This window comes from Peromyscus eremicus, chromosome 23 (genome assembly GCF_949786415.1).
Source record: "Peromyscus eremicus chromosome 23, PerEre_H2_v1, whole genome shotgun sequence".
In the NCBI taxonomy this organism is placed as follows: domain Eukaryota; kingdom Metazoa; phylum Chordata; class Mammalia; order Rodentia; family Cricetidae; genus Peromyscus; species Peromyscus eremicus.
Window position 1 is genome coordinate 28033169 of NC_081438.1, and position 24816 is coordinate 28057984.

The window sequence follows — 24816 nt, forward strand, 5'->3', positions numbered from 1 at the left end:
CACATACAAGGTAAATAGGCAGTGTTTATAATTACTGAAGCAGGTGGCAGGTCAGATATGGCTTCTCAAGTATAGTATGCTAGCATGTGGCTGCCTTTAGTATACACTGAGTGAAAAGAGCAAGGAGTAGGATAATGGATGCAGAGTGCTTGTATTGGGTTAGTTTGGTTTGGGTTGGTTTGGATACAGGGTTCAAATTCAGAGTCCTCTTGCTTCCAGTGCTGATGTCACAGGCATGTACCACCATACTCACCTCTACATTGGAACCTTAAATGGAATGAGAAAGGTGTTCGCTAACACGCATAAAGCTGGTTTTGGAAGGCAAGACATGGCACATTGGTAGGAGACATCTCTACATAGGGAGGCTTGCTGAGGGTCAAGAGAAGAAGTATATTATACATATCCTATGTTTTTAACAAAAGAATTGCAGTTGTCACCAACTCATCATTCTGATCTCTTAATTTTTTTAAGAATTTATTTTATTTTTATGTGTATATTTTTTGCCTGCATGAATATCTGTACACTGTGTGTGTGCAGTGTTCATAGAAGCCAGAATCCCCAGTATCTGGAGTTACAAATGGTTATAAGCTGCTGTGTGGGTGCTGGAAATCAAACCTGGGCATTGTGCAGGAGCAGCCAGTGCGTTTTATACTGCAGAGTTCTCTCCAGCCCTCATTCAGTCTTTTAGAGCTAAAGGATTTTGTTGATTTCAAGAGAACTCCAAAGGAAGAAAATGCAATTGTCAAAATATGTTTCTAGTTTTATATCTGTGTGTCTCTGGTCCTCATGTCTCCCCATGAGGGCTGCTATGCCTCAGTGCCTCAGTCATAGGTGAAATGCTAGATTTGTGTGAATGGAAAGAGCTGCACCACTTTCCTTAAGGCTTTTCTGCCCCAGCTCATTCAGAGCAATTGCTTTGGAGCTGCCATTGCTATGCTAGATGTGAACTGTAATATGCAGCCTTTATAATTGAGGTTCAAGACTGCTTCTAGTGGCTTCCCTTTCCCACAGAGACTCCTCCTGACTAGCAGGTCAGGGTGGGTTCTTATTCAAGAAGCGTTACCATGACAGGCTTTTAAAATGCTGGTTTGGGTTGTGAGAACAGCTGATAGAGTCGCTGCTTTCCTAGTATGTGACACAGCTTGCTTTTTGGTACATGCTGAAGGCTGAGTAGCAAATCTCTGGTGAGGGGGCAGTGTGGGGTATAAACAGCTGAAGAATTCACATATGGCTGCAGCCTCCTCCCAAGCAGCTGTTCTTCAAATAGCCAAACTAAGCCTTTCCCAGGCATAATTTGCAGGCTTCTTTGCCATTATTCAGTTTGTCTACAAAGCTCTGTGTAGGAATGTCAGAAGTGGGAGCTTTTGAAATCCCTTCTTGCAGACATGGAGATTTGTGGAGCCAGGGTGGCAGTAGCAACAATACAGACGACCCCCCCCCCACACGCCCCTCGAGCAGAGGAGGGAGCTGCCACCACCCAGGCTACTGTATACTGCAGCTCTTGGCTGTGGCTAAAAAAGTGGTCAGTAGGCAAGTTGCTGAACAACCAGGCTTGGCCTTTTATGAAATAAGTTGTCTCAAATGTTGGAAATAGGTTTGAAAGATGCCAGCGTAGTTCCTCTGACCTCAACCTTATCCGCTGGCCGCTCTCCAGTGCCGATGGACTGGTGGCCAGGGATGTGGGCCCAATCTCAGACAGAGGAAAAAAGCCATGCCTTCAGTAGCTGTGCTTGGTACTCCTAAGGGAAGCTTGGTGTTTCAGTCTCTTTGAAATTGGCATTCTCTTTTCCACATACATGCATGAGCACACCTTTTTCTCCTCTCCCCACCCCAGCTCATTCCTTTGCTGCTTTTAACCTTGAAACCTCGGTTGCATGCTTCTGTATTCTTCCCGGTCCTGTTCCGTTGTTAATGGGCCTGAAGCAATTCATCAGCCAAAACCCTGACACTACTAATCACTACTTAGAATCCAAAAGTGAGAAACAAAGAGGAGAGGATCCTGAGATACTCTTCCAACTCTCAAGGGAGAGAGTGTCTGTCTGTTGTGTGTGTTTAGGGTGTGGCTGGGTTTATTCCCTCGGACAAGCTGACCCAGCTAGGTGGGAATGGAGATACTCTTCAATTAGTAACTTTGGGCACTGATTTAGAGAAGGGGGTGTGCTTCTATCAGAACCTGCAGCATCACCAGCAGCAGGTCCCTGAAGTGAGGACAGTTCTTTGTGTATGAAAGTGATAGAATGCAGAGAAGTGGTGAATTCTCACTGGCTCAGGGTGCTTGGATAAGTAAGCCCGTGACTTCCAGAGTTAACTAACTCATCTTAAGTTAAATTTCTCCCACCCCAGCAGCCTTATGGCAGCCACCATTCTTCCAACCCACTGTGTAGAGAATCTCTCCCCACCCCCCACCCCCATAGTGTTCTTGGCCCTACAGGTTGACACACAGGATCCTAAAGGTGCTGCTGCATTTTGAGCCTTCAGTCTGTTTCATGGTATTAAGCAGGAGCCACAGCAGAACCCAGTCTACTATATCCACTGAGGACAGAGCAAGCCATGCCTTTGTTTAGTCACTGCTTCCCTTCCTACATTCAGTCAACACTGGCATTCAGGCTCCTAAATTTTACCAATTTGTTTTGTTTTATTGATTCTCTTTCCACCTGGGCTGGGCTTACAGGTGTAGGCACTGCCATACCCAGCCCTAAGTTTTACCTTTGAGAACAGTGTTTTAAGCTGCATGGTGGTGGTGGTGGTCCACCCTTTAATTCCAGCACTCAGGAGGCAGAGGCAGTGGATCTCTGAGAGTTTGAGGCTAGCCTGGATTCCAGGAATACACACAGAAAAACCCTGTCTCAAAAAACTAAAAAACAAAAACAAAAACAAAAAAAAAAACCTGTTTTATATATTGAAATTAGTTCTCATCTGTGAGATCCTATGTCATAGTTATCTAAAGTAACCCTTTCATTGATAAGAAAGTGAAACACATAGAATTAGTGTTAGTCATCAATTTTCATATCCCATTCCAAAAACATGAGGCATCTAAGTGCTAATAAAGAAGTCTTTTATCAAGGGCTCAAAGCAAGGCATGAAATGCACTGAGTGATCTTCCTGATCCTGTCAAAATGTCCAGGACAGGCTGTGACCATACCAGACTGAACATGTCTGATCTTATCTAAATGTCCAGTATCTATTCGCTAAATAGAAATACAGCTTCCCACACACACACACATACACAGGAGGAATCCAATAGCTAAGGATGGCTTGACATAAGTGTCCACCGTTTATTATGCCTTTATGTACTTTTGGCATGTACATGTAATAGCAGAGATTTAAAAAAAAAAAAAAAAAAGTCCTGATTTGGCTGGACATCCTTTGCTCCTCTTGTTCTTCCTAGAATAAATCAAGTGGTAGGCCTTCATTCTTTTTTTTCTTTTTCTTCACTTATAGGTACATGAGGATGTTATCACAGTTCACTTCAGCTTCCTTTACTGTCAGATTACACTTTTTATGTTTTACTTTTACTTTCAGTCAACTAATAATTAAAAGAAGACTAAGCATTGCTGGAAGTGCTTTCCACTTTACACAGTTCTCTGCTTTTAACAACAGAATGAAAGCCTGCCGTCTCCACCAGCCAGCTGTAGCCTCGGTAATGTCAGCAGAAATGTGCTGTTCTAAGCCAGTGCCTCCCATCTTCTGGATGGCCATTTTTTTCTGCTAGGAAACAGGAAGGTGTGTTGACAGACTGACAGATGCTACATGTGGTGACAAAGAGTTCCAGGCCATTCTTCATGATCTAAGCAAATCCTTGATCCTTTATCAAAATGGCATCCAGCTTGAATGCAGCTCAGTTAGTAAAGTATTTGCCTAGCATGGATGAAATCCTGGGTTTGTGATTCCCAGCACTGAATAAACAGGACATGACTGGCACATGCTTATAATCCTAGCACTCAGGAGGTTGACAGAGGGGTATCAGAAGTTCAAGGCTGAGCCAGGCGTGGCACACTCCTTTAATCCTAGCACTTGGAAGGCAGAGGTAGGTGGAGCTCTGTGAGTTCAAGGCCAGCCTGGTCTACAGAGCTAGTTCTAGGACCGCCAAGGCAAAGAAAACACTGTCTCAAAAAGCAAAAAAAGAAGTAGTAGTTCAAGGCCAACCTGGGATACAAGACTCTGCCTCAAAAAAAAAAAAGATACATATGCATTATATTACATATTTATAAACCTTGTTTAATAAATAGCCCATGAAGTAGTTACAGCCAGAAGAAGGTAAGAGGAGAGCAGGACTCTGTGTGGCGGCACACTTTTAATCCCAATAATTGGGTGGCAAAGGCAAGCTGATCTCTGAGTTCAAGGCCAGCCAGGGCTACACATAGAAGTGAGGGTCACATCTGTAAAATTATTTAAGTACCTTTCACCTTCGGGCCCTTGGAAATGCAAATTCTTTTATCCCTTCCCTCCACTGAGCTGCTCTTGGTTTTGCTTTTTGTTTTTCTGGTTCTTGTACCCTTCACATTTGGGTTCATTCTATTTCTCTGAGACCTCCTTACCTTGGAATCTTGTAAAGAGCAGAGAGCTTAGGATGGAAGAAACTTCAGTGTCATTTAAGTCCTTGGTGCTAAGAAGAGAGAGGGTCCTTCAGCACTATTTTTGCTCCAGAGCTAGCTGCCCTTGAACTCTTTAATGTCTAGAAATTTCACACATTCCTTAATTTTTAGCTTTTAATTTGGAACTTGGTGTTCCTGACAGGCACAATCAATTGACCGTGGTAATGAATCCAGTTGGGATGGTCAGGGCATCTGCTTTTATCTTTAAGACCTTCTATAGGTAACACAGTCTATTGGCCAAAAATAACAGTGCCTTTGATGGCTCCTTTGGCAAGTTTCCCAAACCCTACTCATGTATTTCTAAAAAGTGAATGATTCTAACAGAGCAGAAAGTAGTAGACTTGTCACTCAGACACTCAGTAGGTTACTCTGCCTGATAGTTCCCTGCAGCAGCTCCTGATCACAGAAAAGACATTCAAAAACTGTTATCTGATCGTCAACAGAGTATTCACCCTGACTTTCTCTTACCAGAGAAACAGAAGCTTTTCCTCCCCAGGATGTTTTGACAGAGATCATAGAGCTGTGGTACTCCGAGTCTCCTTGGGAGTTACTTCTGCAAGGGAAAACTGACTGCCTTGGCTGTCCTCCTCCAGAATGCAGTATTGGGGTAACCTTATCTCATCCAACCTTCAAATAGAAGGTGGATCCTGGAGGATTGAAAAGTCACTGAGCTTTTAACCAGGACTTAAGTGAGAGAAGAGCTCAGAACTGCAGAAACAAGAAGTCTCTCCAGTGTGCTGGGGACAACCCACAGAGTCCAGATCAGATTGCAAAAAGGAATTGGAGGTCATTATTTGCAGATTCAATTATTCAAATCCTTAAAAGTGAATCTATGAGGGCTTGGGGGTGTAGCTTAGCAGTGAATTGCTTACCTTACACTAGTGAAGCCTTGGACCCAGGCTCTAGCACTGAAAAAGAAAGAAAGGAGAGGAAAAAAACTGTTTATTCAGGCACATTTTTACAGCTCAATATGGGCTGAGAGTGTATCTGCATTCTTCTACCAGTTTTTACAGTATATGCTTTATGGAATTTTTTACATAGTTTTCTACAAGGTCAGGACAGAAATGCATGCTAATGCTACAGATTTAAAGAATGCACATTTTGAAAGTGTTTTTGCTTTTGTCCAAGCCTTCTTAGCATACATATTTAATTACAAGGCATGAGGATTAATGGGGCTTTGAATATTTAAAGCTCTTCCCCCCCCCCCCCCCCGAGATTCATTTGATTTAATTACTCCTGAGATAGGCGTTTGCACCCTTGGTGACTTGCCATTTGGATGGGAGTGTGGGAGGAAAGGGGACGAATCTGTGACTTCTGACAGGTTCATCTTTGGGCTTTTTACTTCTCCACAGTGCACCCTCCCCTCTGGCTTTTAGTGCATCTCTTTGTCTCTTCTCTCTGGGGAGGAGAGAGGAAGGGTTAACAGAGTTTGCCTTTATGAGATTCCTCTCACAGCACTGTTTGCAGCAGCAGTGGTGCTTAGTGTGCACGCCCTGGCGCCTGGGGAAATGGATAACAGAACAGTTTCTCTAGCCCTGCGTCTTTATGTCTTTCCCTGTTGCTGTGTTAAAAAAAATACTCCCCACCTCAGAGAGAAAGGGTTCGTTCTGCTTGCAATTCAAGGGTACAGTCCACCATGGTGGGGAAGGCAAGGCGATGGGAGTTTGAAGGAGTTGTTCACATAACATTCAGAAAGCAGAGCATGATGAATGCATGTTGCTGCTCTGCTCCTTTTCTTTATTTATAGTCTAGGATTCCAGCCAAGTGCCATCCACAGTAGACGTGTCTAACTACCTCAGTTAATGTAACCAAGATAATCCCCCACAGGCATGTGCAGAGGCCTGTCTCCCAGGTAATTCCAGATTCTGTCAAATTGACAGTTAATGCTAACCATTCACCCCTTGCTCTCTAAAAGACTAAGAAATCCTCTCTAGCCCCTGGCCTGAGTCCCAAGGACCTCTGTGGAAAAAGAGCATGGGAAACAATGGCCCCACTGCCACTTATACCCAGCCCTTGTAGTCAGAGTCCAGAGGGGCACAGAGGAGGGGCTCATTTTTCCCCAGCTCATTTCTGTCTTTGGCTGTCCATGCATCTGTAGTGGTGATAAAGAGGGAGGACAAAGTAGCTAAAGATCCACTGCTCTTGCCCTAATTTGGCTCCTGCCAGGCCCACTGTGGCATGAGCAAGACAGTAGCCAATACAGAAGGCTCACCAGGAGAGCCAGTACTATCCAGCGTTGTGGCTCACAACCCCTAAGAGACCCAGGTACCTTGTTCACGTGGAGGCATGTGCTCTGGAAAACTAGGCCCATGGTTGCTGAACATTTGCTCTGTTCGGTCCTATGCTGCCTGAAGCTTGTGGTAAAGGAGCCTTAGGCCTTCCCAAACTTGTCTGGATACCCAAGCCTCTTTCCTTCTTAGAGAAGTAAATAAGTTACCTGACTTAGAGAATGTCTTTGAGCATATGTATTCAGAAAGTTCTGTACCAGGAACCTTTAATTCCAGCCCTCTAGAGGGACTCTGAATTTGAGGCCATGGTCTACATAGAGAGTTCCTGGGCAGTCAAAACTACACAGTGAGGTGAGACCTTGTCTCAGTAACAAAGGACTAATAAAGTGGTTGCTTTACTCTATCCTCCTGTGTCTACCTCAGAAATAATGAAACTTATCATTCAGTTTATTAGAGGGCAGAAACCACAATAATGTAAGTTGTTTTCCTTCCCATTCATAAGGTACCTTCAATAGCCATGAGTGCCTAGTGGAATAGCTGCTGTTCCTGCTGCGATAGCTGTACAATGTCCTTCCCTCTGCAGTGGGGGAAGAACACCAGCTAGAAAATGGAGACATTACATAGGCATGAGAGTTTATCTGCTACCCCTCCATCAGCCAGCTTCTGTTGCCAGAAACCCTGGGCCGCTGTGCTGCCTAGACCCTTGAAAAGTACAGCTGGTGCTTCCCTTAGTCACTGGGACTCCTCTTTCCTTCACAAAAAGGCTTCCACAAAGCCAGCTTCAGTGTTGCCTCTCTGTCCTGCTCATGCCTCAATCTGTTTAACCCCAGCACTGTCTGTCTGTAAATACAAGTAGTGCAAATGCCGATCTTCTGCAGGAACTAGAAGGTAGTCTCTTGTTTGTTTCTTCTCTGAGTGACAAACAGCTAATAGGCTGGGAACTGCTTAGCTATCCAAAAACATTGGTTGACTGTCAACCCTGTCCCTGTGATTATATAGCTCAGGGCTTATCTACTGCTATGCCATCATATTATTCTCAGGCTACTTGACGGAAACACCAAGGTTCTAGGTTAAGTAAGTGCACACTTAGGGCAGCGTTAGAGAATTCCTTTGTACACATACATTTAGAAAATTATGATGGTTAAGTTGGGTATGTCCTGTGTATGTAGCTTCATTCTGTTCATACAGGGTAAAATAAAGCAGGTCCTTGGGTGTTTGGAGCTAGCTACTAGGCAGCTCTGCTGGATGAGCTCTTACTGTATAAGGTAGCAGCTATTTTTAACAACACACATGATATTTTCCTATTTAATCTTTTTGCTAATCCTGCTAGGACTTTGTTTTTCCTTGTAGTGTTGGTTGATGTTTTTGTTTATCGTCAGTCTGTTTTTCAAACTGCTGCTAGAATATTCATTTAAAAACTAAGGCTGATAATGTCAGGAAAGTCTGGGACCTGCCTAGGATCACAAAGATTCTTTTGGGGAAGAGTACAGTCCAGGGATGCCATGGCAGTCCAGGTCAGAATTGATGCTGGCTTCTGACCTTGGCACAAATGGCGGATCTGAGGTGTACATAGGGGTGAAATGGGAAAGGCTGGCTGTAGATGTGATGTGAGGGCTGAAGGAAAAGGAAGCATTGGGGTAGTTAGCTTGAACAGCTGGTGGGTAGTTGTAGCCTTCAGTGATCCAGAGGAGACAAAGAAGAGCTTTGTGGGGAAGCTAGCGGATCAGAAATGGTTTCATGTGTTGAGATACCTGTTGGACATACACCTGAAAGTGTTGAGTATCCAATGAGCTCTAGAGTAAGCTCCAAACTCCAGAGAGAGGTGGATACTAGCCCTGACCTATCTGAACAGATACAGATGTAAGGATGCAGACCATATTCTTTGTAGAGGAACAAGAGGAAGTACCCTAGCTCTGCTTGGAACCACCATAGCAGTGACCTTGTTGAACATAAAGGCCTTTTAGAGCTCAGTAGAGGACTATGGAGGAGCCTTCCAGAAAAAGACATTGTATAGAGGAAAAGGCCTGTGACAGGGAACTAGAAGCCTCAGTTATTATGGAAAGGGGTGGTGTGCCCTTGTGAAGAATGTAGACATCTTTCTGTAGGCAACGGGGCTTACATCCAGGGTTGTGAGCACGGAAATGACAGGACCAGTCTTACTTACTTTTGTTTTGTTTTGTTTTGTTTTAATTTTGATAGCAATTAGATAAACAGGCTGGAAATAAGAGACTTTTGGAGACCTGCTTGAGGGCTCCATTAGTGGGGACTGTGAAAGCCACCTTGCTCACCTTCCCTGAGACTCTGGATGCTCAGTAGAAAGACTGATCCGAGGGTCTCCAAATTGCTAGGGCAAGGCTGGCTCTGTCATCCATGCATGCTATCCTGACTACTGGAGTCAGTCCTACCACAGGCAGTTCTAAAACTGTCCTTATTCCCATAAGACCAGTTATAGAAAATGCCAGCAGACTGATAAAGACCTTCTGTAAATAGAGTACACCTGTGCTTCTACTTTTCTCCCACCCTCTTCCTGCAGTAGTACATTCCTTGGGCAGATTCCATAATAAGGATGTTACATCTTGCTTTCTTGATTTCAGGGTCTTAATTTTGTGGTCCACTGCCATAGCTCCAGCGCAGTCTTTACCAGACAGTCATCCTGTGAACACTTAGACTCCAGAAACAGGAGACAGGAAGACTCTCCAGGGCTCCCTGTTCAGCTCTCCTGCTGCCCTCGCTCTTTGCCAAGTTTCCATGGTGCACCAGCAGCCTCATTAACACCGTATCTATCTATTCATGTCAGTGTACACCTATGACCTGCCCACCTCTCGCAGCTGGCCACTCAGCTCCTTGCCCTATTCCACACAATTCTGGAGCTAACCAATTTGCCAAGTCTTGTCACTAGATGGAGTAGAGCAGATTCTTTGTTCAGAGCCCTTGGCATGAACTGGCTGAGGTCCTTCCTGTTGCCTGTGTTTGGTTGACTTCCCTTGGCACCTCGAATATCAGCTACAGTTAGTTCTTCTTTGTAACCAGGGAAGGGTGACAGAAACCCTGAAGAGGGATGAAGATAGGTAGCTTGGTGGGTGGGGTTCAGCCCTAAACAGTTCTTCAGAGGTGGCTGTCACTATTCCTCCTCATGTGCCCAGTCTTTGCTGCTCCTAGACTTATTTAGCTCCATTCAATCTTTAAGATACTCTTCCAGCTCTTTTCCTCCGGCGCGCCACCGACGAACCTATTGTCATCATGGGTCGCCGCCCTGCCCGGTGTTACCGGTATTGTAAGAACAAGCCATACCCAAAGTCTCGCTTCTGCCGAGGTGTCCCTGATGCTAAAATCCACATCTTTGACTTGGGATGGAAGAAGGCGAAGGTTGATGAATTCCCACTTTGTGGCCACATGGTGTCAGATGAATATGAGCAGCTCTCTTCTGAAGCCCTGGAGGCTGCCCGTATTTGTGCCAACAAATACATGGTAAAGAGTTGTGGCAAGGATGGCTTTCATATTCGAGTGAGGCTCCACCCTTTCCATGTCATCCGAATCAACAAGATGTTGTCCTGTGCTGGGGCTGACAGGCTCCAGACAGGTATGCGTGGTGCCTTTGGGAAGCCCCAGGGCACAGTGGCCAGGGTTCACATTGGCCAGGTCATCATGTCCATCCGTACCAAGCTGCAGAATAAGGAACATGTGATTGAGGCTCTTCGTAGAGCCAAGTTCAAGTTCCCTGGCCGCCAGAAGATCCACATCTCAAAGAAATGGGGCTTCACCAAGTTTAATGCGGATGAATTTGAAGACATGGTTGCTGAGAAGCGCCTTATTCCTGATGGCTGTGGGGTCAAGTATATCCCCAATCGTGGTCCCTTGGACAAATGGCGAGCCCTGCACTCCTGAGGGGTTCCACAGTGTTCTCCTGTACCCTACCAAATCAGGTTCAGTAATAAATCTCACATCCAGTCTGCTTAAAAAAAAAAAAAAAAAAAAAAAGATACTCTTCCAGCTAGGCATGGTGGTGCACGCCTTTAATGCCAGCACTTGGGAGGCAGAGGCAGGTGATTCTCTGAAGTTGAGGCCAGCCTGGTCTATATAGTGAATTCCTCCAGGACAGCCAGAGCTACATAATGAGACCCTTAAAAAAAAAAGAGGGGAAAAAAGGATATTGTCTTCCCATGTTGCTCTCCTCATTGTCAGAGTTGTTGGGGGAGTCATTGACAAAGTAGCTCTTGCTGTATTTAACTTCATGTTGTTAGATCTGCAGGCCTAGCCTCAGTTCTTTAGTTCTCTTGCTATCCCTTTCTGGAAGTTTCTTTCTGCCTTTAAGTTGTCCAGTCCAGTTCTCATTTTCTTTCCTGGTGGACTGGGTCTGTCCAGAAACATGATCTGTCCCCATCTGTATGAAGATTGGCCTCTCTAGCTCATCCCATTTAGCAGGGTCACTATATTAGGTCAGAAAACCTAGGAGCCCAGGCTGGCATGGTGACAGCAGAACAGCAGGTAACATTTTTTTAGTCACTGCTGGGTGCTTGGAATGCATCTTCTCCTTTATCCCTGATAGCTCCTTTTATACATAATGAAGCTGAGGAGAGAGCCCGAGGCCACTTGCTCAGTCAGGGCTACTGCTTAGTAAGTGGCTAAAGCGAATTAGATCTGCTTAGAATTAGACTCTGGGCCAAACTACGTAAGCCATAGAGTCTGTCCTGCAAGATGAGATTGCTGTGATTGATGATTCCCCTTGGCTTCTAGTGATTGTTAGTTTGTTTTTGTTTTTTTCCTTAAGCCTAACACAAGTTTTACTGTTCCTCAGTCCCATTATAAAATGTAGATAAAATATTTATATTGCAGAAAACACCATAGAAAGCACATAAGCACTAACTATATAGCTCTCTTGACTGTTTCAGTGAGCTTGATTGAACTTTGAAAATCAATTAAGAGCCCCAGAGTTGGTAGGTATAGATAGCATCACAGGAAGATTTTGTTGGTCTAAGGAAGAGTTGACAGTTAGTGAACACAGCCAGTAGATGGCCCTAGAGCCTCACAAATAAACCTACATTCCAGCATAAACCTGACTTTCACGAGTCCCTGCAGCCAGTAGCCAGCAGCCTTCACCTGGGAGGAAGCACCAGTAACACAGATGATAGGTATACATAAGAAATGTGTGCAGGAGAAGGTAAACAATCAAGGTAGGGAAGAGGGCAAATTCTAGACCCAGTCCAGATGCTCAGTGTAAGTGTGAAAAGCAATCAAGGGAACAATTATGTGGAGAGGGCTTATATCGGGGGCTTTTGCACATGCTTGCTGTTACTATAATCTGCCACAAGGTGACTTACAGATACGTAGCATTTAAATTTTGGTCCCGTAGCTAGGCAGTGGTAACACACACCTTTAGTCCCAGCACTTGAGAGGCAGAGGCAGGCGGATCTCTGAGTTCAAGGACAGCTTGGTCTACAGAGGGAGTTCAAGGACAGCCAGAGCTAAACAGAGAAACCCTGCCTAGAGAGAGAATGGCCCTGCATGTCATCCCTCCTATCATTTTTCTAGATTTTTCTTCTTCTTTTTTTTTTTTTTTAACTAGAAGAAAGCTTGAGACAATAGCAAGAAAGCCCCCTCCCCCCCCCCAAAAAAAAAGACCAGTAACACATGGTTCTCGGTAACAATCACAACCTTCAAAGGGGAGGGGTAGCCACCTGTCCCATACCCACCTCTAATGACAGCATGTGGCATTTCTCATACTATCCACAGACCAGAGGGTAGGAGTTCCTAAAAGAATGGCCAAGGGATGGAGAGATATGGCTATTCTTCCAGAGGACCCAAGTTCAATTCCCAGCACCCACATGGTGACTTATAACCATCCATAACTGCAGTCCCGGGAAATATGACTCCCTCTTCTGGCCTCCATGAACACTACACACACATAGTGCACAGACATAGAAGCAGGCAAAATACCCATACTTAATAAAATAATATAAAATAAAAATAAAATCTTAAAAAAAAGTTTTAAGGGAGGTAATACTCCTTTCTTGAAGCTGAGCAGTCTCCAGGTGAAGGGCCTCTGCTCCCAGTTGAACACTTTGCCTGTTTGGAGAGCGTACCAGTAGAAAATGAGCTCATTAAACTTGGTGTGGTGGGACAGGCTTATAATCTCAGCACTCAGAGAACTGAGACAAGAGAACTGTGAGTCTGGAACCAGCCTGTCTCAAAGAGTGGAAGCAAAGAAATGAAATTGTTACCATAAACCATACATCTGATTATCCTAAATCTGTTACAGGATACATATAGTCTGTACACTGTTTTACTGAGATCAGGCCCTCCTGTTTCCTAAGATCATTTCATATCTGGTATGTCTTGGTTTTGTTTTGTTACTTCAGAACAATGATTTCTACCGTGGGAAATAATGGACCTTGATGAGGTTATATCCGCACCCCTGGTCCCACGTGGGCCCACACCTGTTTCAAGAGTCCAAGGCCAGCCTAGAATTAGAAACATGGGACAATGGCTAGAGGGGAAGTGCCTGAATCCTGAGGCTAGTGACTTTTGTGTGTGTCATGGCTCAACTGAACTAGGTGTTTAGGTATCTTTTCTTTTCTTCCCAGTTATTAATCCTGAAATGTTGGGACTAACACACACACACACACACACACACACACACACACACACACACACACCATGCTCTTTTTAGTGGTATGTGGATTCCCCTCCTTGCTATGCCTGTTCACACAAAAGGTGGTCTTTGTGTCCCAAGAGCCTCTTGGGAGTGGCAGCCAAACAGCTGTGCATCAGGACAGGATGAGAGGCTACCAAGAGACAGGGACTAATGGCTCAGCCTTGATCACAGCTGTAATTGCTGCCAGGAGGTCCCACAACTTTTCTGATGGTAGAGTGTCTCTTGGTTTTGGAGCCTTACCATTTTCACCTGTTAACACTTATACTTCCATCTTTGTTTTATTAAGGTCAAATAAAATTCCAAAGTTTATGTTTAGGAGAAACAGAATGTCTTTGGAATGGGAAGAACTCATCAAGGGGCACCCAGGCCTCTCCTGGCTTGTGTGGTTTCTGCTTACATTGGTTTGAATGAACAAGGATGTGAGTCATGAGGAAGACATGCTGCCACTTGTGGGTGCTGGCTAGTGTTTTGTGGGTGCAGGCTGGTTCAGTAACTTTTTAGAGAGACCAAGCAATTAAAGAGGAACAGGAGAACATTCTCTTCAACAGGACAGAAGCAGGAGGGGCTTGAGGACCACAGCAAAGTCCAGTTTATATGCTAGCAGCTCGACATGTGTGCAGTCAGAGACAGGCTCTTCTGATCTGCCAGAATGTCCCTAGTCTATAACGCACATACCCAGAGATGGTAATCTGGGCCTCTAATATATGTATCCTAGGCCCTACCAAATGTGTTTGGTCCTCACCAGCAATATAAATGATATTTTATTTACCTATAACACATGCAACCAGATTCACATGAAATCACATCCTGCCTGGTCATCCTTGGGGTTACAGATTTTCAACTCATGTTGCTACTTCTTCCCATGCAAGCATTTTGCATTCACAGATTTTGTTTTAGACCATGTTCTGCTGAAGGTCAGAGATAGTCTTGACCACCATTAATTTCCACTTCTCAGGTGTGTCTGGCTTGCTTGAATTCAGTAAGTGCTGAAATAGGTCGGGTTAATCACACCAAGTACCATAACTACAGATCTAATTCAACATGGATTCTGTGAACTCTGAAAACTTCTCTATTCCTAGAACATTATCCATAGTCAAGTCCCATTGAAGTAAGTCAGCTAGAAAAATTCTGTTGTCATATTCCAGGCACTCTGTTAAATGTATGATATTACTCTGAAATCTGGATGCCTTGTTTTTTCTACTTAAACAGACACAGCCCTCCAGTTTAGCATTCTGTAGGCTGGGATTATTTGCTATAAACATCAGTGGAGACCAGAGTGACTTGTAATGTCAAGATTGTGGTTACTCTCAAGCAAACATGTTTAAAGGCAGCTGCTTCCTGGAAAGGCTGTACTCATCCAAATGGAAAAACAATTGGTATCTATCTGTCTTGGGGTTTTAGAGGACTTAAGTAATCATAGTCTCTACAAGTAATTTTCCATTCATTCCCAAAAATCCTGACAGAATATCTTCAACATGGTTCAAGCTGGGAGGACACAGTACATGAAGCAAGGAACCCAGTTTCTCAACCTTACCACCATTTCTGCTGCCATGTAAAGCCCTAACTAATATAATGTCTTTTCCAAAACTTTGAAGGCTAGAAGGCCAAGATAAGGGATCAGCAGCGTTAGTTTCTTCCAGAACTTTTCTCCTTAATTTGAAAATAAGATGGCCATCTTGCTGTCTTCACATGGTCTCTTCTCCAGGCTACATCTCCAGCCAAGTTGTCCTCCTCCCCTGACAAGACAGAATTTCTCTCTGTGTAGCCCAGATTGTCCTGAAACTCACTCTGTAGACCAGACTGACCTCAAACTCAGAGATCTCCCTGCTTCTGCCTCCTGAGTGCTGGGATTAAAGGCATGAGCCACCACACCTGTCTCTAGCTAGGTTTTTTTTTTAATATATTTTATTCTTTTTAATCACAAATACGTATGTGGGAATGTACACATGAATGCAGATATTCACAGAGGCCAGAGTAAGGTATCAGATCACCAGGACCTGGAGTTACATGTGGTTGTGAGCTACGTGGTATGGTTGCTGGAACTGAATTCTGGTCTTTCACAAGAACAGCAAATGCTCTTAACCACTGAGCCATCTTTCCCCACCCCAGGTTGCTCAGGCAGACCTTGAATTTGAGATATTCCTACCCTCTAAATAACAGCTGGTCCTTGCTCTTACATGTGCCTCCCTGGTGTCTTCCTGTGTATACAGATTTGTCTTCTCATGAGAACACAGCTGGATTGGATTTGGGCTACTATGCCAGACTCATTTTTAACTTCTGTACCTTTTGTATATGTGAGACCAAGGGTGGGACTCAAGATCTGGCATATACTTACACATACAGTGAGCTAAATCTCTTGTGCTTCTTTAAAACCTTTAGCCCAGTCTTCAAATATAGTCATATAGTAAGGTACTGGAGCTCAAGGATCAACACATGAATTTGATGGGGACACACACAATTTGGTCCTTGATATCTACAAACCAACAGTGTATCTGTTTGTGGTTGGGAAAGCAACATAAAGCTAGTGTAGTTATAATTGGGGCTGTAATTGAGCCAAAGGAGGCTAGTAATGCATTAATTAGCACATGTCCTGTCTGTGTTCCTTGGTGCCTCAGCCTTCACACAAGTACGCAGCAGGGCTACTCAGCCTAAGTAGCAAGCACTCAGTCATGGCTCTTGGCAAGAGCTACACTGTTCTTGGTGATGCTTTATCCTCTTGTCCATCTGTGTTTTTCTGAGTCATTGCTGTAAGAGAAAAATTAAGAGTGAAAACAAAGATTCTGGCAAGCCCAGAGCCAGCTACCATTCTGGCATCTCCCAGGGGACAAAGAAGTCTGCAGAGTCACTTTGAACCTTCTCGGGCAGAAATGTCTTCTGCCTCTGTCTTCTTCCAGATTAAGGACCTCACCCCTGAGGAAGACTCAACATGGGCTCCTTATTTGACCAATAGTGCATGTTTCTTAGGTGCACACATAACCAGCTAATGAGAGAGCTATGAGTAAAACTGAGAACTTAGCTGGAAGGAGAGAGTAAAGGCTCTGCAATGAAACTATACTATATCCCCTGAACCCTCTTAGTTGTACCTATCTGGGGTTTTTGTTTTGCTTTGTTTTGTTGTTGTTGTTGTTTTTAAGATATCATCTATAGCCCATGCTGGCCTGAAATTCACCGTGTAGATCAGGCTGGCCTTGAACTCATGTCAGTCCCCCTGTTTCAGCCTCACAAGTCCTGATATTATAGGTGTGAGCTGCCATGCCCAACTAGTTAGTTGTACTTTTGATTACCAAGGTTGCCTTAAGTTGTTGAACATTAGAAACTAATGAATAGGAGTAAGGATTAAGTCACTTAGGAGTCAAGACTGATAATGTTGCACCAATTTCTTCTCTGATAAATACTGCTGTGGATGCCTTCTACCTGCATGTATATACCATAGATTTCAATCCAAGAATAAATACACAGAAACAAAAGGATGATTAATGTCTTCACCAGACATGAGTTCAATACTCTTTGCTTTCTGAGTGTCTCTCCTTGGCAGCTTCTCATGGCTTCAGAGGAGTCTATCACCTGCCCAGCTGGGTCATCCTCTGCAGAGGATGTATCCAAGCATGTTTGTGTTCTGTGTGGGTTTGTTTGTGTCTCTCCCCACCCATGTGTGCACATGAGCCTGCACACATGCTCTATGTGGACAGTGTGTATACCATCCTGACAGTCCTGTGTCAGCATCACATATAAAAGCATGTCCCCAGATGCATTTTCAAAAACAGTTTTGTGGATTTGATATATAAAGTTTGAGTCTTAGCCAGGTGTGATAATGCACACCTGTTATTTTAGCACTTGAAAGACAGAGACAGAAAGATCATGAGTTCAAGAACAATATGATGAGACCCTGTCTTAAAAAACAGTCAGCACTGGACATGGTAGCATATACCTCTGATCTTAGCACTTGGGAGGCAGAGGCAGATGGATCTCTGAGTTCAAAGACAGCCTGATCTACAGAGGGAGTTCTAGGACAGCCAGGGCTAAATAGAGAAACCCTGTCTTTAATAACAAACAGAACAACAACAACAACAACAACAAAAAAGCCAGGCATGGTCACATACACATTTAATCCTAGCACTCAGGAGGCAGAGGCCAGAGGATCTCTCAGCTCTAAGCCAGCCAGGGCTACAGAGTTAAGACACTGTCTAGAAGGGAGGAAGAAGGCAGGGGGGACAAAAAAACAAAACAGACTCATGCATGGTGGCACATGGTGGCTTTTGATTCCATTACCAGGAAGACAGACCTCTGTGAGTGTACAGCAGGCCAGCCAGAAGCTACACAGTTACGATATGTCTTAAAAACAAAAATAATAAAATCAAGATCTTCCTGTTAACTCAGTAGCCTTCATTTGGAGCCCAATGGGTGAAAGTTTCATGAACATTACATGAACTCTGCTAGTCCTTTAGCCACACTGAAAAGAAAAGGAGGAGCTACAACTTGGCTGTGATTACTGACTGCAAAAATGGAATCTCCGGAGAACTCATCTGGTCAGAACAGGTATCAAGGGATCAGCAAAACCAAGACCTGTCAAATGAGTCAGGGCTTCCCAGACTGTGCAATGTGTCAAAAATCACTCAGTGATCTTGTCAAAGTGCCATTCTGATTAGTGGGTTCAGACAGAGCTGGCTTTTGTACCATTCTGTCAAGTCCCCATGTGAAGACACAGCTGCTCATCCTGAGTAGCGAGAACTAGGTGACCAGTGTTTGAGCCTGGATGAACTATCTCTAGCCACTTGCCTGTGTTAAAATGCTCTCTATATTATCCCACCAAACTAAAGGGGATTGGTTTTCAAGTGTGTGATGCCAGCACAGAATCTGCCCTAGAAACCTAATAAAAAACAAAAGAAAGAACAGCACCAAAACATGTTCTACAGAGAAGCGGAGAGAATAAGCTATTGGTCCATCAGGCTTGTTGTTGGTATTGAATGGTCAGAGGGGTAAAGACACAGATGTCAGAGGGGCAAAGCCAGGCCATCCATGAGGTCAGTTGTCAGGACAGCCTACTGATTGCCAGGAGCTGTACACTCACTGGTCCTTACACTGCCCAGAAGGTAGCAGTGCCAAGGCGTTGAACTTCAGCCTGTCTCCATCACTAAAGCCCGAGCTCCTCCGACACACATACATTCTGTTTCTGTTCTTCTCAGGAGATTGGGCAGCAGATGGGGGGAATTGAACTTCAAAAATAAAAGTGGAAGGAAAACCAGTGGGGCTTTCCAGTTAGCAACCCCAAAATATCCCTGAAACCAGGACTCAGAGCCCATGACTACAAAACATAATTAACTTCCTATTTGTCATTTCTACCTCCAGTCTCTTCATCCAGGATGGGGAACAGTAAAATGTGTCTCATAGAATACATCTGTTTGTGTCTGTGGAAACAGAAAGGGAAAGTTGGATGGTAGGATGGCTCAGTAGGTAAAAGCACTTGCTGCAAAAACCTAAGGACCTGAATTTGATCCCAGGAACCTATGAGAACTGGGATGCAATTGTGAGTTTCTGTAATCTACACACTCCTGTTGCAAGATGGGAGACAGACAGGAGACTCAAAGCTAGTGGGTAACTAGCCTGGGGTAAACAGCAGAAACAAGAGCCCCTGCCTCAAACAAGGTAGAAGACGAGGACCAACTCCTGAAAGTTTCTTTCAAACTCTGAATGCTCATAGTATGAGCACTGACACATCACACACATACACACACACACACACACACACACACACACACACACACACACACACACAAGAAAGGAAAAGGGGAAGTTAGAGATTCCATTTTCTTAAGGCTCAAAAAAAAAAAAAAAAAGGTTGAGTGAGAGTCATGGTTAGGTAACAGGACAGCAGGCTCAGCCAGGGGCAGGCCCTCTTGACTCTCCCTCTTCCCAAAGCCCAGTTCTTAAATTGAAAGACTGTCACTAGGAGAAGCAAGATGGGGCTTGGGAAACCTGCAGGATCCATGCAGTGGTGGTGTAGTGGGCAAGGCAGGGGAGCAATGAGAAGCTCATGTTCCACCTCACTTCCAAGAACCAGTTCTATTCCATGTTCTTCCAGAAATCAATATCGTCCCCAAAATGATCATATTTATAGCAGTGGAAGCTGTGTTCCCATATACTTAGATTTTCCACCCTAAATATAAATAGAAGTTCACCTGTACCAATAGGATAACTGTTAGTTAATATATACCAGTTAGATGTCTACCTAGCAGTTCTTTGTTTTATTTTATTTTATTTTTGTAAGTGGGAGTTGAAGTTTGTGTTTGGTCCTAGGAAGCTGCTTCTAATTTTTATCTTACATGACTACTGCATGTATCTTACATGACTACTGCATTTTTATCTTACATGACTACTGCAATCCTAACTCATCCATGATCACAGAATTTGAGCCAAGAACTGCCAAAGTGTTTCTGTCTGCCATTTTTCCAGTGGGTATATCCCACTCTCCCTGCCAAGGACACTGACCCTACCTGTACCCAGCACATCCCTCAAACACTCCACATGACCTCAAATATTATTCTTTTATTATTCTTTTATAATAATATTACAACACAACAATATTTTCTTCACAAGTAACTCTCCTAGGGCCTGCAAATGTGCTGGTTTGGTAGAGTAAGCACCTGGCATGCACACGGCCCTGCATCCCATCTCTAGTACTGCATAAACTGGGTGTAGTTGAACATGTCTGTAATCTCAGCACTCTGGAGTAGAGACAGGAGGATCAGAAGTTCAAAAGTATGCCAGTCACATGAGACCCTTGTCTCATAAAACAAACAAAATACTCTTCTCCCTGAGCCCCTATGGGGTTATATTTTGAAAAGTTAATGAAATGTTTTGAGTAGAATCACCAGTGGCCATGATCTGGGGCTATTTTGTGAGAAACATTGGTTTCCTCTTAGGTAGGTGATTGGCCTGAGTCTTTTTCTTTTGATTCACCAAACACAGGACCACAGACTGCAGGCCCTGCATGAGAAATTGACATGCCACTTGCTGTTACTGTCAAGATACTACCCATCTCTTTGATGTTTTCCTCTTTAGTATTAATGTTTAGTTTTTGTTCTGTTTTGTTTGATTGACAATGTGCTTCTTAAAAGTAGTGACAACTACTCATGAACATAGACCCTAAGAAATTGAGATAAGCCTACTAATACTTGGGCACTAGGTCTAGGAAAACCAATGTATTTGACTCCCAGAGCATGACTCAGTGTTGAGTGTTGTGAGAACCAATCTATCATGCTCCCAGCAATTAGGCCTGCCCTCTGGTACAGTGAGAAGCTATGTTTTTCTTCTCCTCAAGATACCAGGGCACTGCCCCATATCCTTGCAGCCAGAGACAACAATAGACCCTCCCTACCATCACCAAAGTAGGAGGTGGGTACAGGCAGGTTGAAAAGGGTTAACCAGATCAGTTTGTGCCTTTCTCATCATCCACACTGAGCAAGACCTAAGCTGACCAACCTTGAAGCTTCAGGTGGGTCACCTAGTCCATGGTACAGGCAGGAGCTTGCCTTCTACAAGTCTGTTCTTGTTTCAGATTCATACTTGAATGTCCAACACTCTGATTTCTAGTCCTCAGTGGGAAGAAAGTGGGAATTTGTGGGCTAGGCTAAAGAGGCCACTGAAAACAGGAACAGACTGACCAAAACAGTCACGAAGACTCCACAAAGACATAGCAGTTCTGCAGATATACAGAGTGGGACATACAGTACTACACACTATACACAGTACTCCCAGCTGCTGCCCCAGGTCTCAGTTCAGAGGAACCAATGGTGTACCCTGATACCTTAGCCACTAATTATAAGGAAATGTTTGAATTGTGGGCCCAACACTAAGAATGTTTTCCCAAATGGTTGAAAATAAACAGTGTTAATATTTAGAATATCTCTACAGGCATCTAAGAAATACAGAGTCACAATTCCGTAGCTCCCCTTACAGTTAACAGGACAAGTCTTTCTGAGTGTATGCTAATTCCTACTGTTTTAATTTTTTTTTTTTTTTTCAGAGCTGAGGACCAAACCCAGGGCCTTACACTTGCTAGGCAAGCGCTCTCTGTTTTAATTTTCTTAGTGTAAAAATTTAGTTTTAGACAGTCAGTGAAATAGATTCCCAAGTCTGACCAGAGTAGAAAGATGACAGAAGACTGAACCCCAGAATGAACACCTTCTTGTACTCATGCCCCACTGGGTAATGCCTGGTTTCTGATGACATGGCTAACCCAGGAGTTACACACCTCTGTTCAAATTATTGAGAAAAACGTAGCTAGCAATAGCTGTTAGAGCCAAAACACAAAGGACTGTAAATCTGAATTTGACCTCTCCCCAAAGCATACTGTCAGCACTGTCCTTTTTAAGGGCCCCCCTCTCAGGTTTATTGGGTTCTGTTTTGTTTTGTTGGTACTAGGAATCATACCTAGTTCTTGTACATGCTAGGCAAGCACTCTACCACTTAGCTACCTCTCTGCTTTTCTAATCCTACTCCCCTTAAGCCCCACTTTAAATGTTCTATATGTCCTTGGATGTGTATCTTGAAAGAGCGAGCGTCTGTGCTTGTGGCTTTCTTGTAGGACAGAATGTGCTGTGGATCCTGTTCTGTTTCTTTTGCCCATTACCCTGTTGGAACTAGCATGGCTTTAATGTTGACTCTAGGCTGTGACTTGGCCCAAGTCATCATCTTCCTTCTGGGGATGATGACAGTGGAGGCTGAGCAGGGACAAGCTGGATTTGCTAGCTGCTCCTGCCAGGCCAAGATTCCCAGCAAACTCTGGGAAGCCCAGAGTATCCCAGGCAGTGAGCAGAAGCAAACTCTGCAGTGTTTATTTCTGAGTTTGAAGTATCTTTTGTTAGTTAGGTCCCCCACTTCCTACCACATCACCTGCTCCTTGGCCACAGTTAATAAGCCCCTGTTTCTGTTTGGTGTTCGTGCAGTATTCTTCCACTTCCTCCCAGTAATCCTAGTGACTTCTCAGTATAAGAATGAGCCTCAGGTACTTTTTATTCTTTTCTTTTCTTTTTTTTTTTTTTTTTTTAAATGTGCATTGGTATTTTCCCTGCATGTATGTCTGTATGAGGGTGTTGGATCCTCTGGAACTTACAGACAGTCGAGAGCTGCCATATGGATGCTGGAAATTAAACCCAGGTCCTCTAGAAGAGCTGACAGTGCTTTTTTGTTTTGTTTTTTCGAGACAGGGTTTCTCTGTGTAGCCCTGGCTGTCCTAGAATTCAACTCTGTAGACCAGGCTGGCCTCAAACTCACAGAGACCCGCCTGCCTCTGTTCCCCTAGTGCTGGGATAAAGGCATGTGCTACCACTGTCTGGCTGCAGACAGTGCTCTTAACTGCTGAGCCATCTCTCCAGCCCCATCATTTTAAACTATTTTAAACCAATTTTTGAATGATTAAATCTATATTAACTTATGAACATTTTTACATAACGTAAAGTCAGTGCATGAGTATATAAATGTCTAACTGAAATAACAGTTCAACAAAACAGTTGGTATGTGGAATGCACACTTTTCTATCCTAGTTCAAAACCCACTGATCATGATCTTATGGGATGATTTCACAACCTACCAAAGGGTTACAGTTCTGTTGTTGTTGTTGTTGTTGTTGTTGTTGTTTTGGGTTTTGTTGTTGTTATTTTTAATTTATTTTATAATTTAATTTAATTTTACATATCAGCCATGGATTCCCCTGTCCTCCCTCCTCCAGCCTCCCTCCAGCCCATCTGCTCCAGGGCAAGGACTCCCCTGGGGATTCAGCTCAGCCTGGTAGATTCAATCGAGGTAGGTCCAGTCCCCTCCTCCCTTTGCCCAGGCTGAGCAAAGTGTCCCTGCATAGGTACCAGGTTCCAAATAGCCAGCTCATGCACTAAGGACAGGACCTGGTCCCATAGCCTGGGGGCCTCCCAAACCATTCAAGTTAATCAAGTATCTCACTTATCCAGAGGGCCTGATCCAGTTGGGGGCTCCTTAGCTATTGGTTCATAGTTCATGTGTTTCCACTAGTTTGGCTATTTGTCCCTGTGCTTTTTCCAGTCATGGTCTCAACAATTCTCGCTCATATAATCCCTCCTCTTTCTCACCAGTTGGACTCCCAAAGCTCCTTCCATCAATCATTGGATGAGAGTTCTAGCACAACAGTTAGGGTGTTTGGCCAGGGGTTACAGTTCTTAAAGTCATAACTACAGTAACTTGGACTCCACAAACTCCAATTGTATGGAGCCTATGTAATAGGCAGATGCCTCTGAAAGGGCCTGAGTCATGACCTCTTCCCTCCTGCCCTTTCAGGGCTGTGAGAACTGAACCCCTGGGCACAAAGCAGAGGTGGGCAAGGCCTCAAGCCAGCGGAGGTGTGGCTTAAGCCTGAGAGTGTCCCCCTGGGAAGAGCAGCCAGCAGATACAGGTTCTTTAGAATTAGCTTATGCACAATCATTATAGGGAGACTGTATCGTCTGCCTACTCTGGGTGCTAGCCAGGCTCTAGTTACCACATGCCAAAACTAGGCAGCTTCATACCCCCATATCCCCTTGCTTGATTCTCTTGACTAGTCTCTCCTGCCTCTCTCCTCCCAGTTCCCTGAGACATCACAAGACATACCACCTTGGCTTCTGCACACTTTACTTCATTACAGGCCTTCCCTGCTACCCATCTCATGACTGTAAACGTCAGCCCTGTACCCTACCTTCCATCATTTATCCCCTTAGTACTTACAATTCCTGTCTTTCCTGTATTTGTATTTCACTTACTTAACATGTCACCATCCTCCTCCAGTATAACTTGGTGGGCACAAATTGATTGTATTCTTTTATTCCCCAGAACAGGACCTGGAGTTCCTAGAAGGAACTCAGATGTTTTGTTTCTAAGTTTCTGTGTAAGTGTCTTCTTGCCCAGGTGTTAACAGATGATCTGCTAAAGGGCCTCAGAGAAACTAGATTGATTTTAATAACTTCTGGGAGGAGATTGGTGGGTTTAATTTGAAGTCAGCTCTGATAAAGGTAAACTGAACTGTTTTTGATGCCAGGAAGACTTTGCCAGCCACTTAATCTCAGAACTCTGATCCCAACTGTACAGAAAGGACCAACTAGTCCATGTGGCTCTGATATCTAAGGGTCCAAAGTAGTACCAATGTGCTCTTACAACCTCTTGTCCCTAGAGGGCAGCATTGGGGTAGAAAATCCAGATCTTCCTGAAAGAATGCTTGACTTTCTAGCCTGTGGGAGTAATGCTGAGTGGTTCCTTTACTGTAGAGAAATAGTGCAACACATACTTTAGAATTAGTGTGTTTATATAATATTTTGAAATTAAGGGCAATATTTTCCTTCAG

The 24816-nt window shown here is 44.1% G+C and overlaps 2 protein-coding genes across 5 annotated transcripts in view; both read left to right on the top strand.

Moving 5' to 3' along the window:
- Nucleotides 1-24816, top strand: part of Rnf216 (ring finger protein 216) — a 139656-nt gene that overhangs the window by 67356 nt on the left and 47484 nt on the right. The gene's annotated exons all lie outside the window — the stretch shown is intronic.
- On the top strand, nucleotides 10049-10773 carry LOC131898631 (large ribosomal subunit protein uL16-like). The gene has a single exon (XM_059249826.1). The coding sequence runs from the start codon at nucleotides 10064-10066 to the stop codon at nucleotides 10706-10708; it is 645 nt and encodes a 214-aa protein (XP_059105809.1). The 5' UTR covers nucleotides 10049-10063; the 3' UTR covers nucleotides 10709-10773.

Coding starts and splice junctions, on each gene's coding strand:
- LOC131898631 (XM_059249826.1), top strand. CDS start 10,064: ATGGGTCGCCGCCCTGCCCGGTGTTACCGGTATTGTAAGAACAAGCCA.